Source organism: Heliangelus exortis, chromosome 2 (assembly GCF_036169615.1).
Source record: "Heliangelus exortis chromosome 2, bHelExo1.hap1, whole genome shotgun sequence".
NCBI lineage: Eukaryota > Metazoa > Chordata > Aves > Apodiformes > Trochilidae > Heliangelus > Heliangelus exortis.
Window position 1 is genome coordinate 9,757,791 of NC_092423.1, and position 18,054 is coordinate 9,775,844.

General features: G+C 40.0%; 1 protein-coding gene across 2 annotated transcripts in view; it reads left to right on the top strand.

The window, feature by feature from the left end:
* UBE3C (ubiquitin protein ligase E3C) overlaps positions 1-8,150 on the top strand; it is a 75,545-nt gene extending 67,395 nt beyond the window's left edge. For both annotated transcript variants that reach the window (XM_071734747.1, XM_071734748.1), the window contains exon 23: positions 4,243-8,150. In XM_071734747.1, coding sequence (XP_071590848.1) covers positions 4,243-4,413 — 171 coding nt within the window. In that variant the 3' untranslated portion in view covers positions 4,414-8,150. The remainder of the gene's footprint in view (positions 1-4,242) is intronic.
* Positions 8,151-18,054: the final 9,904 nt, after the last annotated feature.

Below are 18,054 nucleotides of genomic sequence, written 5' to 3' on the forward strand. Positions count from 1 at the left end.
GTCTGTCTGTCTGTGGTTTTGTTTGGCTTTTTTATCAGCATTTAAAATACTTGAAAGGCAAATACTAGAAGAATTTCTTCTTTAGGAATTGGACCCTTTCTTTTGATGTGTCTTGAGGGTGACACATAAAGATGTTGGAAGTAGAAATATGGAAAACAAACCCCCACAAATTCCTCTTACACACACATAATTTAGATATTTTTAGTCCTTAACACTAGTTTTCTCTTACTGAATTAAATAAAATTCATTCTAGAACTTTCAAGCTCTTGACAGTTTACTCTTTTTGTAAGTACAGGTTTCTTCTGGAAATAAACAAGACTCTTCAGTATTGGAATCACAGTGGTCTCAGACACAGATCTCTAACTCTTGAATGATTTAAAATACATCAAAGCATATGTGGCTTGTCAGTAGTATGTGGATCAGTTGCTAGGAGTGCAGAAAGAATACTCCCAGTACCTTCAGCAGCTTTTAGTTTTTAAGGCTGCAGAGCAATTGTGAAGTGGAAGAGTTATTCTGCAGTGAAGTATATGTTTTTTCCTTTGACTTCCATCTATCCCCTTATGCTGTAACTTCACATTCTCTTCCCTCATCAATCCTTTTATTTATTTTCCCCTTTCTTTGGAAGCTGATAGGTGTATGCAGTGCTGCCTTTGCAGCACAATAGCATTTACAGCTCCTTTGGAGCAATTGTTCTCTTAACTCTCTGTGCAGTCTTAACCCTCTGTGAAATTCCCTCAGCTGCTGAAGCAAGTGCTGTGTGGTGCTGTTAGCATGTGGGTAGGTAGTGTATCCTTCTTCTTCAGTACCTATAGCTCAGCTACACTCCTTTTATAGGCACCTAGAAGAGGAACTGGCACTTTCATTTGGCAATTTACCTGTTCATGTGTCTTCCTTCAGGATGAAATTAATCCTGTCTCAGACCCCCAGTATTAACTGGTATACCAACCTTTAAGAGTAAAGAGTGTCTGGGGTAATTACATTTGGATATGGAGACAACAGAAATGGATGTTAAATCACATGAATACTATCTAGGATATTAATTGATAGATCTGTGTTTATTTAAAAGCCTGCAAACATTTCTGTTGAACTTCTCTAAGCTCAGTTGAATGTCACTGCTGAGTCCTAAAGCAACAAACAAGATTTTGTAGGACAGTGGGAAGAACAATTAGAAAACCATGGGATGAGACCAAGATGGAACAGTGCACATCAGTCATGTAATGAAGGGAGGATTGGAGAACAGCTGTGGAAACAAAGCAAACAGAACTTTCTGTTTGTTATCATCCTTTTTAACTTCAAGGGGAGGGGAGGGAATGCATCTGTAGTTGCCCAGTTTTGCAATAGCCAGTGTGACATTTGAAGAGATGGAGGAAGTGAGTCAAAAGTCTAAAAATACTAAGGCTGATAGTGACACATTAGAAAAGGCAAACGTGGAAAGCTGAAGTTTGTGTGTCTGCTTGGGAGATAGACCACATCCTGACTGCTAACATACTTGGCTAGGAAAAAATGGAAGTCAAATAGTCATCAGATTTTCAGAATGACAGCAGTAAGTTAAAAAACGAATTCACTGCAGAACAGACTTGTGTGCTCAGCCACAGGCAACAGTCTTGTCAACAGAAAGCAGGGTGAAAAGGCATTACTGCTGCTCTGCTGGGCAGCACTGAGCAGGAGTTAGGTCAGTACTTGCATGGTGCTTGCAGTAGAATCTCATTGACATGGATTTACTAACCTGGTTTGCCAGGAAATGTTTTCCAGAAAAAGAACTGGGTAACTGGTCAACAGTGTTATGTGGTGACCCCTGACAGGGTGTTGTTCAGAGCTTTGAAGGTGAAGAGTGTGAAGCTGCCAGAGTGCTGAACCTTACTGGTTAAATGACTCTCTGAATTTATTTATGTTGATGGTAGACACTAACACAAGCTATCTTAAAAATTTATTTACAGTTTTAATATGTGTACTATATCTTTCTGAGGGCAACATAATTTCTGGTTCTCATTCTGAAATCTTCTGTATGATAGATATATATATACACAAGTATATATATGTGTATACACACACACACACACACACACACACACACATATATATATATATATATACAAAAATGTGGAACCTTCATATTTTCCTAAAGTTAGTGCATCTTATTTTAAGATAAAAAAATGTCTTGACATTCACAGCCTTTAGATAGCACAGCCTTGTGTATCTTATTTGAGAATTTTAAACTTCTACTGCTAGATTTGGACTCAGAATAACTTTTACTAAAGCTAATTAAAGTTTAATAAGTTTAATAAATGTGATTGTTACGGACAAAAAAAAAATCATTAAAATGTGGTTGAAAATTGTTAAGTTCCAATCAGGTCACATAATAAATTGATGATACTTTTCACTTCCAAACTATTGCAGTTTCCCGCTGTACAGTATTTAATTATGCAACAAATGGTGCCCTTGGCATGACATTTCAATTTAGAACTTCATTTTTCCATTTTTAAAGCTAAAGTAGGGGAATTCAATTAGCATTTTGAAAGGAACACTAAAAAAGCTGCATTTTAGCCATGAAATACTTTTAAGGCCTCCATTTGAACAATAATTTAGCTTAGAATCTCATTGACCTTTTGGCTTTGGAGCTGGGATTTTTTTCCAGTTTCTAAAATCAGAACTGTTTTACCTCAGGCAAGCATCTGATAAAATGAACACTTTCTTGCCAGCAAAAGCAGTGTTTTAGAGGTAACAAATATTCAATATATTTTTTTCTCAGAAGAAAAAAAAATTGACATTATTAAAACAATTCTGTATTATATACCATGTTTGAAAAGGCTGTTCTTCGGATCAATAGTTATCACATCAGAAGAATAATCAGGGTTTGACAGATTTATATCATTACAGATTCACTGTGCACATCAATATCATCCCAGTTGCATCTGAGTGACTTTATAATCACTTTGTGAAGAAACAGTGAATATAATTGTTTTTAGTAAAGTTAGATCTTTATTTGGAGAATATAAAGTAGCTCTTGATTCAGAGTTCTAGACCATGGTGGTGTAAATACTTGCTTAATCTTATACATGAATAGTTCCACTGAAGTAATTTTTACTGTTGGGCTGGAAATTCATAAATTATAGGCTTATTGAAAGATCAGTTTAGACAGAAATCCCCTTAGGAAAGGAAATGCTTTTAGCATTGCACCAGACAACTGATTTTATCAAAGAAAAGCCTGTATATTGCTGTGAGTAGAAGGAAATTAATGGCTTGATACTCATCAAGAATTTATTTTGTATATCTGGGGTATACTGAGAAGTTAAAGCTCTAGAAGGAGAACACTAAAGGCATATATTTGATCCCTGTTTCTTTGTTTGGGATTTTTTTTTTGTGTCACAAAGAAACTGATTTAGTAGTATAACTTTATCAGTTTATTCTTAGTTGTGGTCACTCATTCATCCTCTTTGTTGTCAGATGATTACTACAACATGACAAGTAAAGGCTTGTGTACAGTTTGTCTATAAAACTGGAATACTTTTGAACTCTGAGAAATGTAACTGGCTTAACACATTACTTCATTAGCTTGAGCAAAATTGCCTTTGTTAGGATTTTTGTATATATAGAAACAGTATCTTCTCTGCCTGGAAATTAAAAACCAGAAAGTATAATTATCAGAAGAATTGGTATCATTATACAATGACAAATAGTGTATGTCATTCATACAAACCAGAACATCTTTTTACCTCTATTACTGCTAGTGTGTATTTTGCTGTCAGAAACCTTGAGTACAGCTGGAACCCATCTTTTGCCCCAGTTCCTACAGAATAAAGAGGGCATTTGGGAGGTTTTGTAAGAGGAGTCTGAAGCTGAGAATCCCAGTTGCTTCTCCCAAGTAGAGGAAAAAAAATTCTTGTATGCTGGTGTATTACTTTTCCTATTTTGTGTGTCACTGTTTTTAAAGAGCATTTTAAATTTGCAGAATAGGGCCTGTGAACATTAACCCATTATTGTTTTTTCCTTAGAACCAAATAAATTGCTTTGTGTTTTGTAAATTATGACGTTCGGTGGGGACAAGGTAGAGGGTGGCACTACACAACTCAGGAGTGTTTGGGGGGCCACCAGGAATAAAAGGAAATAACATTTTATTATGTCCTTGTGACAGGTTTTGATTTGATGGTTTATTTCCTAGAAATAGGTGCCAGCTGTTAGGAGCTGGGTTTTGGCTTGTACGTATTTTTTAATATGTTTTCCTTTTTCTGTTGCATTTTTCAGGAGTTATATCCTGCATTTTGCATTCACAATGGAGGATCTGATTTAGACAGGCTGCCTACTGCCAGTACCTGCATGAACTTGCTGAAGCTTCCTGAGTTTTATGACGAAAATCTTATGCGAAGCAAACTCCTTTATGCCATTGAATGTGCTGCTGGATTTGAATTAAGCTGAGTTGAACTGATGCTTCTTTGGATGATCTGCAGAGGAACTAACCAGTGCCTACTCTATAAGCAGCACCCATACCCAAGCAGTTTTAAGGGAATTCTGTCTAGATTTCTGCAGTTCTTGTGTCTTATCGAAAGCCCTCAAATAGGTGTAATTTTTAAACACAATTTCTTAGTTAGATTTCATTAATTAATATTACATTGACACTGCTTTATGAGTCAAAACAATGAATGCCTGTGTGCAGTGTGGCTGTTTTCTGTGTTTATGCGAAGAAAGAGCACATTTAAAGAACAGTGACATCTCAGTGAAATTAACCAAAGATGAAGCTTTGGCTTTGTGCTGTTCAAACATAAATATTTTCGCAAACTGGCAATAAAGTTGTGTACCATGCAGCACATTGGGATGAGACAGGGCTAACATCCTGTAATTAATCTTTTAGATGGAAGTGGAGCAGATGTTTGCAGATGTCCCAGAACTGAGAGGATGAAAATGCTCATTACCTATAACCTGACATCTTTACTTACATTGTAGAACTGTTTACAAATCATAGTTGTTGCAGAACTGATTTTGTTCTATACTACCTTCCCTCAAGATGGCAAGCACTGAGATAAAATATTTATAATATTCCCATTTGTGCTTTCTGAAATACCTTGGAGAAATTGCATTATTTTAAGTTCAGCCTTTGGTTGCGTCATGATCACTTACCCGGTGTCGTTAATGGATGTGACTATCCATGTTTTCTCTATTCTGTTTGTCTTCTGTGCCTGTACAGACATTTTTTTTGATGTATCAGACTCCTGTTGCATACACAGAACATAGAAATCATCACTCTGAAAAAAATACACATGTAACAACTATTAAAATTATTTGAACCAAAGTTACCAGGCTTTATCTTTTATATTTGAAGCCTGTGGTGTTCACATTCCTTTTCCCTGTGATTTCTTTCCATCTTAGGTACCATAACTGTGTCATAGACACTTGTCATATTCATTAATATTTTGTGACTACACAGGTTACATATCCATCTGCCTGCAGTATTTCTGCTAAGAAAAATAGGTGGGAACAGGCTGCTTAATATAATTTAATATCTGGGGGAAAATTTGCTTTCATGTAGAAGGAACTGATCCTCTAGTAGTAGGCACATTGTTGGGTATTCATATGCAAACTGCAGTTGATTTTAAAAAAGGAGTTACAGTTCAAACTGTAAGACTCATAAGTGCATCCCTCTGAAGTTTAGTTTTATATTTTAAATCATCAAAATTTACAATCAGATTTGTATTCATCTCTTATGCAAAAAAGTATTTTGCTGTTACTGTAAGCTGTTGGATTTCATATTTAATAAGCAGTAAACAGCAATATCCTTTTAAATGTGGGGAAATGGAGTAATTTTAAGATGTTTGCTAGTAACCATATAAAAATGTATAATTTCTTAATTTGAGTAATAAAGTGTTAAAATACTATTTGTAGTCTCGGTGTACAGAAATAAAACAATTGGTTTTCTTTTTGGTTTTGCTTTAGGCTTTTTATTTATGTCAAATGTTACATACCCAGACAATTCTTTATCTCAAAATTATTTTCTTGTATATTTTTCTACCTAAATTATGGAACTTGTAAAGAGGTTGAAAAAGAGATCAGTAATAATGAAACTGCCTCTTTCTAATTGCAAAACCTGAAGACTTCTCTTAGATAGCATTATTTATTTTAGAACCTAATGCTTTAAATATTTTGAGATTATTTTTCAATTCCATTATTTTGCTACATTGGGTAGTGTTGTATCTATATTTTGTAAAATTAAATTTAAATTTTCTATTAAAAATTCATATTTTGAAGACTGTGTTGGAGTCATGCCAAGCAATCATGACTGGTAACGCACACTTCCTGCTTTTGTCAGAGGAGAGAGTGTGCACTGTTCTTGTCTGTTCCCAGGAGTGCAAGCTCTATGGAGTGGGTAGGCTGGGGGGAAATGTGAGGTGCATGTAGGTGTAGTAATTTAATTGCAAGAATCACACAGGGGCAGAAAATGTCAGTAAAAAATTTGAGTTTGCTGACAATTCTCTGTATTTCTCTTTATTACTCTTTACTCCTTATTACTCTTTATTCCTTCAGTAGTACTTGGTGATCTTGTTTTGTATATTCTGTACATTAGGTATGAAATCCTGACACACCCACATCAGTGGGATTTTACCCAAGATTGCATTCTGCAGGTAGTCAGCTGAAAATCCGTGCTGCAGCAGCTTGGACCACCTTTGGTATCCAGACTGCTGTAAGAAGAGGGTTGGGCTCTCCCTTGGCAAGGAGTGTGCTCAGTTCTGACTGTCAGCTGGTTCAGAGTGAAGCACAAGTCCCCACTTTTCAAACCTATTCCTGGATATTGTAAGGAACAGGAGATAAAGGTGTGAGAAATAATACAGGTACAGTTAGTCATGTCCTGAGGAATTAGGTGGTGTAAATGATCTCTCATAGGTATTATGTAGCAAGAAAATGGGTTTTCTATTTTTTTGAAAGAGCAAACTCTCTCCCAGTTGTGATGCTCTCAGAATTTAGATAGGCAGAGGCAGGAAGCACTTTAGATGCAAGTAACCTGAAATCTCTTTGTCGATTTTGATCATCAGAATTATGGCAGTTAAAATCATGGGATTTGAGTTGTTTTCTGTGCAAGACAACCCTTCCTTAAAGCCAGTTTCTGTACTTCAATGTTTTGTCCTATTTCAGTACTTGCTTTTTGAAAATGACAGCATTTTCTGTTCGGTTTTAATTTTCAAATAATTTTTGTAATTGTTTTTAAAACAATTGTCAAGGTTTATCTTTATGATGGAAGTGGTCGCAAATTCTTCATCTCTCCAAAGTTAAAAGGCATAAAAGTGGAATAAAAACATAAAATTAACACTTGGTCTGTGTATCTTGGTAAGAATTTTCACAGGGGTGCATGAAGTCCTACTAGCTGGACTTAAAAAAAAAAAAACAAAAAAACAAAAAACCAAACAAAAAACCAACAAACCAGAAAGGATTGACCTTGTTCTTTAATCTCAGTTGTCTTCCAGCATGGTCCCTGAAAGCCAGACTTGTATAAACTTCACAAAACTCATTAATGATTTCTAGGAAGAATTTATGTCTTCGAAAGAGGAAAAAAGGGCTTCACTTTCATGCCAGAACACTGAGCTAAGAGAAGTTTGGTTTGAACAACAACAAGGATATCTTCAGTTATTTTTGTGACATGCTTCTTATGTAGGAACAAGCAAACAAAAGCTTCCTGATGCTACTGAGCAATGCAGACAGTTTTCTTTTTGCATCATTTGAGTTATCTAGCACAAACATCCTAATTTGCTCTATAAAGGGGTTTGGAACTCAAAACACTTCAAGGAGTGCAGTGAGCTCATGCTAAATTTGAGTTAAACCAAAAACTATTTGTTAAATGCCAGTGACGACAGCACATACTCTCTACCACTGAAAAATGGTAAGAACAACAGAAATGAAAACACAAGAGAGCTGTTTTTCTTGGAATGTTTCGTTAAAGCTGTAATTTTTTGTTATTTATAATTATATGCAAAAGCATTTGCTCATATACATGAATCTGTGTTAATAATGGTTTGTGATGTAAATGCTTGTTACTATTTTTTTTTCATGATGCTTTGCCTGTCAGTGAAGGAGAGAAGAAATGAACATGGTCTGTAAAACTGGTTAGGATATCTATATTTTTATTGAATTCTGCTTTTGTGAATAAAATAATTTGAGTTTTCTTGAAACTTTGCAGAAACACTCTTCTTTAATTTTTATTTTCTGCTTTTTTGCAGTGAATAGAGCCTTCTCTTGCTAAAGATTGGTAGTGCTGAACAGGTTCTAAATGGGAAGCATTTAACTGCTCATTGGTCTTGAAGTTACTACTGTTGGGACAGGCTGCCCAGAGAAGTGGCTGAGTCACCATCCCTGGATGTATTTAAGAGATGTATAGATGGAGTACTGAGAGACATGGTTTAATGTTGGATTTGGCTGTGTGAGGTTAACAGTTGGACTTCATGATCTTAAAGGTCTTTTCCAACCTAAATGACTCTGTGATTCTGGTGCTTGAGGATGATTTGTAACTTCAGTTTTCCAGCTCTGAAGTTCCTACTCTTATCAGCCAAACTGCTGTCTTTCAAACAGCTGTCTGGCTTTCAAACAGCACAGCTAAAGTTCACTTTGCTTTGAAAAAAACTTCAGAATCTTTGGAAAGAATAGAACTCCCTCCTTGGATAAAAATATGAGAAGCTCTAATTCATAGTGAAGAATGCTACACTGACTGTTAGCAAACACATACAAAAACATCTCTTTGAGCTGCTTCTGGAGTTTTAGCACATAGGTGGGCCCCTCTGAAGGTGTAGTTTAATTTTTATCTCCTTTGATAATTAGAATTTTCTGCTTCCCTTTGCTTTTCTATTATTTTCATTGCTAAATACTCTTTTAGTTCCATAATAGCATTTATAAAGTTAGCACTGTGCATGTTTATTTTGGAATACTTATGAATAGCACCATATTCAGCTTACCTGCCACTAAACGTGGTAAACAGAAAATTACAGAAAACGGTTCTTGTTGGGTACTTCAATATTTGTAGCATGAATAGATGAGAAGGGTTTGCAGATCTCATGCCTGTTTTTCAGCATGTATGTGGTAATCTGGAAAGCTCATAACATTTCTGATGTGGCTGGGGGGACAACAAAAAGCAAAAAGTGAGGGTTAAATTTACACCAGTTTAATCCATTTCAAAGAACACAGCATGGTTGGAGTCAGCAGGAATGTCTGAAAATTACCTCTTCCAATCCCTATGCTCAAAGCAGGGTCACCTACAGCAGGTTGCTCAGGACCTTGCCCCATTAAGTTTTGGATGTCTCCATGAACAGAGACTTCACAACTTCTCTGGGCAACCTGCTGTAGTGTTCAAGTGTTAAAATAAAACGTTTAAAATCAGGTTTAAATAGAATTTCTTGTACTCCAGTTTGTGTCCAGTACTGGGCAGGACAAAGGAATCAACCTTTTCCAGCCTGAACAACCTTAGCTCACTCAGCCTCTCCTCATATGATGTTCTCCAAAACTTTAATCATCTTTCTCTTCTGTCTTGCTTGCTAGTGAACACAGCAGCAAAAACCTTTGGTGCACTTTGGTGTGATGAGACTGAGTAGACTACACTAATTCTCATGTCAGAGGCCTGTAGATGTCTGTAGTTGTTAATAAATTACATTTACTGGGTAATGTTGGATTTAAGATTTTGTGGCTTTGGTTTTTCACCTTCCAGTACTGCTTTGTTTTTTTTCAGGGATTTTGCAAATCTGTTATCGACTGCAAAATAACAGACTCGGTACAAATTATGGTGTCAATTATTTTCGTAGCTTTACAGATACAATGCTAAGCATGGATGCAAAGAAGGACATTGAGGTGCTGGAGTGGGTCCAGAGGAGAGCAGCAAGGCTGGTGAAGGGACTAGGGGGAAGTCTTATAAGGAGAGGCTGAGGGAGCTGGGGTTGTTTAACCTGGAGAAGAAGAGACTCAGAGGGGACCATATTTCTATTTACAATTACCTGATGGGAGGTTTTAATCAGGTGAGGGTTGGGCTCTTCTCTCAGGCAACTACTGACAGGAAGAGAGGGCATGGCCTGAAGCTGCTCCAGGGGAGGTTGAGGTTGGACACCAGAAAGCATTTCCTCACAGAGAGGGTGATCAGGCATTGGAATGAACTGCCCAGGGAGGTGCTGGAGTCACCGTCCCTGGAGGTGTTTAAGGAAAGGCTGGATGTGGCACTCAGTGCCATGGTCTGTCTGAGGTGGCAGTGTTAGGTCATAGGCTGGACCTGATGTTCTCAGAAGTCTTTTCTAGACTCAATAATTCTGTGTCCATAGAGGCATGCAGAGATGCCCTGGAGGCTTGATTTCATGCTATCAAGGGATGAACTTCTCTTCTGGGATTAACTTTTCTTCTTGTGATCCTTGGTACACTTCACTCACTGCCAGAATAGTTGCTGTCCACTCTTGGACCAGATTTACCTGTCCATAGCTCTGTAGAAAACATACATTCTGTCTGCAGTGTCTGCTGTTGTATTTTTGGGAACAGCTTGCTCATATGTCCTACTACATTTGAGATCATTATTTTCTCCATTCCTAAAGCAGCTGTTACTTCATTCTGTGTTACATTTGACTGAAAAGTAGTTTTCCATTATTTCTATTTTATTCTCTGTTTATAGTTCCACATAGCTGTTGATTGCTGAAGAACACAGGCATTCACCAGATGGTGGCATTTCAGATCATCTTGCTACTTCTGCTTACCCTAATGTTAGATCTAGGAAAAGCATCTCTCCTCAGTTGCTATATAGCTTTTGCTGCATGTTGTCAAACATCTCTGAAGAAATTATTTTATTCTAGCCCTTTTATCTTTTAATTCAATTGAAACCCCTCTTATTGTTCCCTTTCCCCCTGGTTCTTTCAGGCAAACAGCAGAGCTTAAAGTTCTGGGGAGATGTTTTAGGTCAATTTGTTTATAAGATCTGTCTGGCTATTGAAAAATTACAGAGAGTTAACTAATATTTGGCACTGGCATACAGATAAGAAAGCCTACCCCTGATCAAATTAATGAACAGAAATGCTGATCAAGCTGTCCTTGCAAGGAAAAGCACTTGCTGTAAGCTGTGAGATCTGACTGATCAGCACAGTGCTGAGGTTGTTCTCTGCACACCCCACAAAAGCAGAATACATCTGATAGTTCTGGAGGAGCTGGCATATCCTGCAATCTTTTAACCACTTCTGAAAGAAAGCATCTGCTACGCTCAAACTTTTAGTTACAAAGAGGAGTCCAGTTAAACTTGCAGCCTCCTGGTTACCTAAGAAGCACTGTACCAATAAAAATTGAGTTTGTGTTCAGCAGAAAAACTCTGGAGAATGCTAATGAAAATCAGTTATTTTGTGCTTTTAATGCTTCTACTTAAACTTTTAAACATTAGGTGTATTGCCCATATTTCAAGTCTAATTGTTTCTGATAAGCTATCAGGGAAAAGTTAATGCTTACGTTTTATTAAGTGGCACTTTCCAGAATTACTTTGCCAGTAGTACTGTAATTAAATGATGTGAGAACAGTCTTTGATACATATGCTCATGTTCCTTGCTAATACCCAAAATAGAGTCTGTAAATCTGTAAATAGAAAAACTGGATGCATTAAGCAGCAGGCTGGGAAGGCTGCAGCCATTACCACATCAAAGGGACTAATATTAATATATCTCTAATGCAGCATCTTTAAGCATTTCTTGTGTTCTGATGGGCTTTTCATAATTGACCTCCATAAGTGACAAAAAATTAAAAAAAAAAAACCGAATCTGGGAACCATGTGAATTTCTAGTACCTCCTGGAATGCTGCCACATTATTTCCATCATTAGGTTATAGCTACCAGTTAGGCCTGAATTCATCTTACTTAACTTCAGCCATCTGTAAGGTGGCTGTTGAGGCACTTCTGATGACAGAGAGGCCACCCAGAGACACAGCTCCAGAGGAAGGTTCTTTCTTTACTAAAATACATCTCCAAAGTGGGTGGGATAAATTGTGACCTGGAGGTGCCCCCTCCTCCCTCTTTCTCTGTCGTTGTAGGCCTTAAAGGAGAAGCTCAACCTTAAGACAGCTGAGGTTAGCTGAAGTGTAACCAAACCTTTCCTTCATGCTCCCAGGTAAGAGCTGAAAATTTCTGGACAATGAAGATCCTTTGGTAACAGATTTTATTCTGATTTACTACTCAGTAATTGGACACCAGCCCAGGTTTGCCTGCATCTTTGATACCAGTTGTGACAGACCAAGCTTGATCAGCTTCTGTTATTGGAATGCTGCTCCTCTGCCAGAAACATTTAATGCTCTTCAACACAAAATTCCAAGCTCTTGTTGCAAGCAGCTAGACATAAAAAATATGGAACACTTTTACTTCATACTTTTGCAAATAACTTTACTTTTTGTAGTTGTCTCTCTTGTTTATCTGTGTTCATGTTTACACAGAGTCTGAAAGGTCCTTTGTTACATGGAAAACACTGATACAAGCAGTTCTCATTTAAGGACTTTCACACTACTGTAAGACATCTTAATATGAGCATCTCTGGAGTTCAAAAATAGTCCTCAGAACCCTTAGCTGAAATAAATGTGACTGAATATGCAGAGCAAATTGAACTATGGGTCAGAAGAATGTTAATTAATTCTCAGGAACCAGTCAGTCTTGTCCTGTGGTACTTGAACTATGTAACTTGCATGAGAGAGGGGGTAGTAAAAAAGTGGTTATGAACACTGTTTATCAGAGTGTGCTCTCAGGTAATCATAGCTGCAATATCTGTTTTGACCTTTGGGTTATCTAGGAGAAGCAGAGACCTTCCCTGGGCATGTACAGCGTAGAACACATTAGTATCATCAGCATCATCTGATGGTTTGGGTTGGAAGGGACCTTAAAGATCAGGTAGTTCCAGACCCCCTGCCATGGGCAGGGACATCTCCCACTTTATCAGATTGCTCCAAGCCCCATCCAGCTGGTCTGGAACACTGCCAGGCACAGCTTCAGCTCTTCCCTGAGAAACCTGTGCCAGTGTCTCACCGCCCTCTCAGGAAATAATTTCTTCCTAATATCTAATACCTAAATCTCCCCATTGCTTCTTATCTTATCACTCCATGCCCTTGTTAAAAGTCCCTCTCCAGTCACTCTCCCTGTAGCTCCTTCAGGTACTGGGAGCTGCTCTCAAGTCTCCCCAGAGCCTTCTCTTCTCCAGGCTGAACAACTCCAGCCCTCTGAACATCTTCCTGGGCATCCTCTGGATTTTCTCCAAGATATCCAAGTCTTTCTCGTGTTGGGGGCCCCAGAGTTAAACAGAGTAGCGCAGGTGGGACCTCACGAGAGCAAAGTAACTGAGCTGACCCACTGAGGACCTGAAGTAGTAAGAGGTGGGTGTCCCCCCGTCCTGGGACACAAGTGCAGCAGGATGCAAGCAGCATTTCCTTCCCTGCTTGCCACCAGGCACTGTTCTTCTGGCCACAGAACAAAACCGTGAATGTGTTTTCAAAACTGAGCTGAGCCAAAGGGATGAAAAGCTGTCACTGTGCGTGTTTTGCACAACGTTTTGAGCAGGTTTGTCCTGTTGGTCTTGTGCTTCCCAAATCACTGTTAACATGTAATCCACCTCCACGCATGAAAAATTGTCCAGGGTTAAGCTTTGTCAAGGTGACTTCAGGTGGAATGCTTGGTCATTTACCAGCGGGGAGCTTGAACCACAGGGGGAAGGAGAAACTTCTTCCTCTGATGCTGTGTGAGCAGCCTCAGCCTGGAGCCTCTGGAGTTCTCTCTCTTTGCTCTGAAGACCTTGAGGTACCAGTAGAGCCCTGTAATTCCGTACAGAATTATGCATCTTTGCAGCTGTTCCACTTGTGTTGATAAATGGAATATTTTATGTCAGCGTCCATCACGCGCAATTTAAATATAAAATCTTCTCTGTAAACAAAGCAAAGGAACTGCCTCATGTGCTACTTACAGCCTGTTTTCTGCAGGGGAGATTTTTCAAAGACTGAAGACAGTTCATGCTGTGCTGTCATCCATTATGAAACGCTGAAGAAAAAAACGCAAGAAAAGTTTAAAGCATAACATCAAAACTTTGTATGACCTCCCAAACTACACGGAGGTACTGACAAAGTACTGACCCACCACTTACCTTTGCACTTTCTAGGCTGGGATTCCTCTCAGGTTTACAACCAAACCTTTTAAAAAGGGACAGTATAATTTTTTATTTTTGTTTTTCCATGTGGATCAACAGCTTGAACTTAACATCTATTTGCTGATGAGGAACTCATAATGTTGCTAAGTGTCTCCTCTCTGATCTAATTTTAAAGACTTGTTTCCATGACCAGTATTTAGCATCAAACCTTACTGAACAACATTTCTTTTGAAGCTTTTATTTCCCCCTACGCACCAAGCCCATAAAGTTTTCTTAGGGTTGCCCTGCTACTTGCCTTGCTAATTTACAGTAGATTTTCCTCTGCCTGATTCCTCTGTCTTATTTCAGGCTTTTTTTTTTTCCTTTTTGAACTGATCCCACTCCCACATAAACATCTTCAAAATAACGAGTAGCCTTTTAATTGACTTTATTTAGGAAGCACATTTTAGGTGTGGAAACCCTGTGATTTCTAATTATATGCCTAACCTAATGCTGATCTACAAATAAACGCCTCCCCCAACTTTTTAAATAAAGGGCAAGAAATATAATTTTACATCAATTTAAATAATGGATGAAGTCCAATTTTGAAAGCAGAATAGTAACTCGGCTGCTCATTCTTTGCTCTCGGCTATGACACTCGGAAAACCACAAATGCAAATATAACCCAAAGGATGCTTAAATGTGTTCAAACAGCACCAGGAATCTGCATGTGTGCCAGCTGGAAAACGAGGAATCTGGCCTGAAAAAGGAATTATGTGTGAGGGTTACAACTTGGGAGACTAAAATAAAGCTGCACACGGGGGGGGGGGGGAGGGGGGGAAGTTTTGCCTCCTCACTTCAAGCTGCTGAACTCCCCTATTCAAAGAGTGGCTTTCAGAATTATTATTTTTCACCTCTTTTTTCCGCAGCAGCACCCTGGACACCACATCCCCTTCCCCCAGCAGCACTGAGGGGTTTTACACCCAACCGAGTGGCCATGAGGGCTCAGGAACCTTGGGAGAGGAGTAACCAGGGGTGCTGCGAGGGGAAACCCGCGCCAGGAAAGCCCTTCCCGGCCCTGCGGCCGCGGATGGAACCGGATGGCACCGGATGGCACCGGATGGAACCGGATGGAACCGGATGGCGGGCGATGCCCGGGCCCAACAGGGAACGCGATCCCGGCCCGGCCCATGGCGCTGCAGTGCCCGCGGCCGCCGGTAGGGGGCGGGCTCCGCCTGCGCGCGGGCGGCGGTGGGGCGCGCACACCGTTCGAGAAACTTCCGGAAACATCGTTGCGGAAGTGACGCAGCGCGCTGACGCAGCTTCCTGTTTGCGGCTGAGGGGAGGGGAGCTGCCGCCGTTGCCGTTGTCCCGGGCTGCAGGCGGGAGGGTGGCGGCCGCGCTGTGGAGACACCGGGGAGGGTGAGTGAGTGCGGGGCGAGAGGCTGACACGGGAAGGGTCTCGCTGCTTTCGGACGTGTGAGGGGAAGGGAAGGCAGAGGAGAAGGAGGGAGGGGAGCGCCGGTTTCTGGGCCAGGCCGCGGTTCTTAGCAACAGTGTTGCTGGTAACGGGGCCTGCCGGCGCGGCTCGGCGTGGGCCTGGGCCGGCTCCGCCATGCTGCGGGCTGGGGGAGAGGCGGTGGAGCCCTCCCCGTAGGGAGCCGGGGTGCCATCAGCCCCAGAGGTTCCGTCCCGGCTGCTGGAAAGGTGCGCGGCGGCGGCCCCGGGGCGGCCGGAGCGAGGGTTGTGGGGAGCGGAGCGGGCGGCGGGGATCTCCGGCACTCGGGGCGGGCGGGTGGGTGGGTGGGGAGGGAGCCGTCCCCGAGCGCTGTGGCTGTGTTGGGTTCATCACGTAAGTCCAAGTGGGGGAGATAGAGTTTGCGATCCCCGGGCCGAATGATCCCCTCTCGGTTTTGTCCTCTGCCGCAAGCAGAGGCCCGGGGAAATAATCCGCGGTTTCAGTTTTCTTGCAGCGGTTCAGTTTCAGAAAGCAGAGGTAGAGCCTCAGTTCACTATTTGCTCTCGATTGTATTGGTCTGTCTTAGACTTTTCGTCCTTTTTCTGCGCAGCGGACTTTTCTGGCATGCTTGTAAACTAAGTGTGCTCTTTTTTTTTAATTGTTTTTTTTTTTTTTACTCCGATAAAATTGGTTTAGTTATATTCTGTTCCGTGCTCATTAACTAGGGTAGGGTCAGCAGTAAGGTTGTTGGTGGAGGCGGTAGCGCTCGGGTGTTATGAGCAAGCTCAGTTTTAAGCTGTGTTGAAAACTGTCACAGGCAGGTAGCGAACCTTGTTTGTCGTCGTCATTGCTGGGCCTCTGAGAGGGTGGCGACTTGGGAAGTGAAGTTATTTATGACTTCACTGTTCGTGTCTGTAGTCGCACTTTATACAGTATTATGCTGTTACTGTAAGAGCTCTCGTTGGCTGCTAAAAACCTGTGCTGGGGCCGTGAGCTGATGGTGGAGTTAGGAAAGATAATCCAAAATACAGAGCAAACTTGTTCGGATAATAAACTGTTTTATTCTCATTTGGACAAATTAACATCATAGAATGTAAATTTATAACAAAGCTGATGTCTAAATGGTCGAGCTTGTGATATTGTATACTTAATTAGCTCTGAGTTTTTAGAATATAAAGTGTAAAAAATGATAAGGACAAGGTGTTGACAAAGAGGGAACAGCTGGAACGAACTATGCTCTAACTTTCTGGTTCTCTGCGGCTGGTTACTACTGCCTGCTGACCTTGGGTTTTGTTTACTCGTTGGAGATCCTTGTACTCTAGTTAGGGGGATTTTTATGTTCAGCTGATGATCAAGAGCCTGATGGTTAAAGTACCATTTAGTTTGCTGGATTATGTTGTCATAGCAGATTTGTTTGGACCAGTAAGTAAATGTAGTTACAGATCTTGCCTCTGTGATGATATTTTTGTGATTTTATTTTACTTTATTCAACTGTAATGCTAACTTTGTTAAACTAACTTTGTTTTCCCACTCCTGCCCCGTGCTGCCTTTTCAGTGAAGAAGAAGAGTCTTTTGGAAGTAAAAGTTAGTTTAGGGTCAGGTTTTCTTAAATTATCTCAGCCATTGGAGAAGAAATTTAAATTCCTGCTTTTACTGGCAGTATGGCTTAAACTGCCATCATGAGGATGATTTCTCTATCTGTACAATACTGAGTTGCCCTTGTTCTATGTCAGATTTGTCTTCTTAGAACCTGTACTTTTTGACTCTTAGCACATTGTTACTTAAGTAGCTTTTCTTTCTGTTTCTTTCTTCTGCCTTTCCTAGATTGGTGAGGTTTATCTTGGCTGGACTTTGGGAGAAAGTATGCAAGGCTTTTGTTGTTTTGTTTTAGTTGCAAGAATAATGTGTTTTGGTATTTATTTTTTAAACATATATATAGACATTACCTGTTATATTCTTTTTCTCATCCACTAGGAGTTTTGAAATGTATATGGAAACAAGAAGTTTAACTAATGTTTAATTATTATTCTAGTAACAGGAATATACGAGTATCTAATAGTTAATTAGGCTGTGTTGAAGAAAGAGGGGCTCTTGTTTGTTTGTTTTCAAGCTGTAAAATTTCCATAACTCTTGCATCTGTCGATCTGTGCTTAATGCCATTGCTGGAATTAGGTCTTCAAGCTGATACTGTGTAGGCTGAGGCTGATGACTTTGCTGTGAGTTCAGAGGCATTGAGATTCTAGGCTGGAATTGACTGAAATGTCACACAGGTCGAACAGAGGGGGTGCAGCTACCCGTGTTAGCCACGTTCTGCTCTTGTGCTGCTGGCTGCAGAGGTTTGTGCATGTCCAGCATGTCAGTGTACTGGATCTCCAGAACTGACTGGGCCATCTGTTTCTTACCATCCGAAAAGCAATGTTTTGCAGGGAATGTGTTGTCTTAAATTTCAGTTTAGTTGTGTGAGGCTTAATCTAGTGTTTTGCTCCTTAAGCAGGAAGTGTTCAATTTTTTTTTTAATAGCA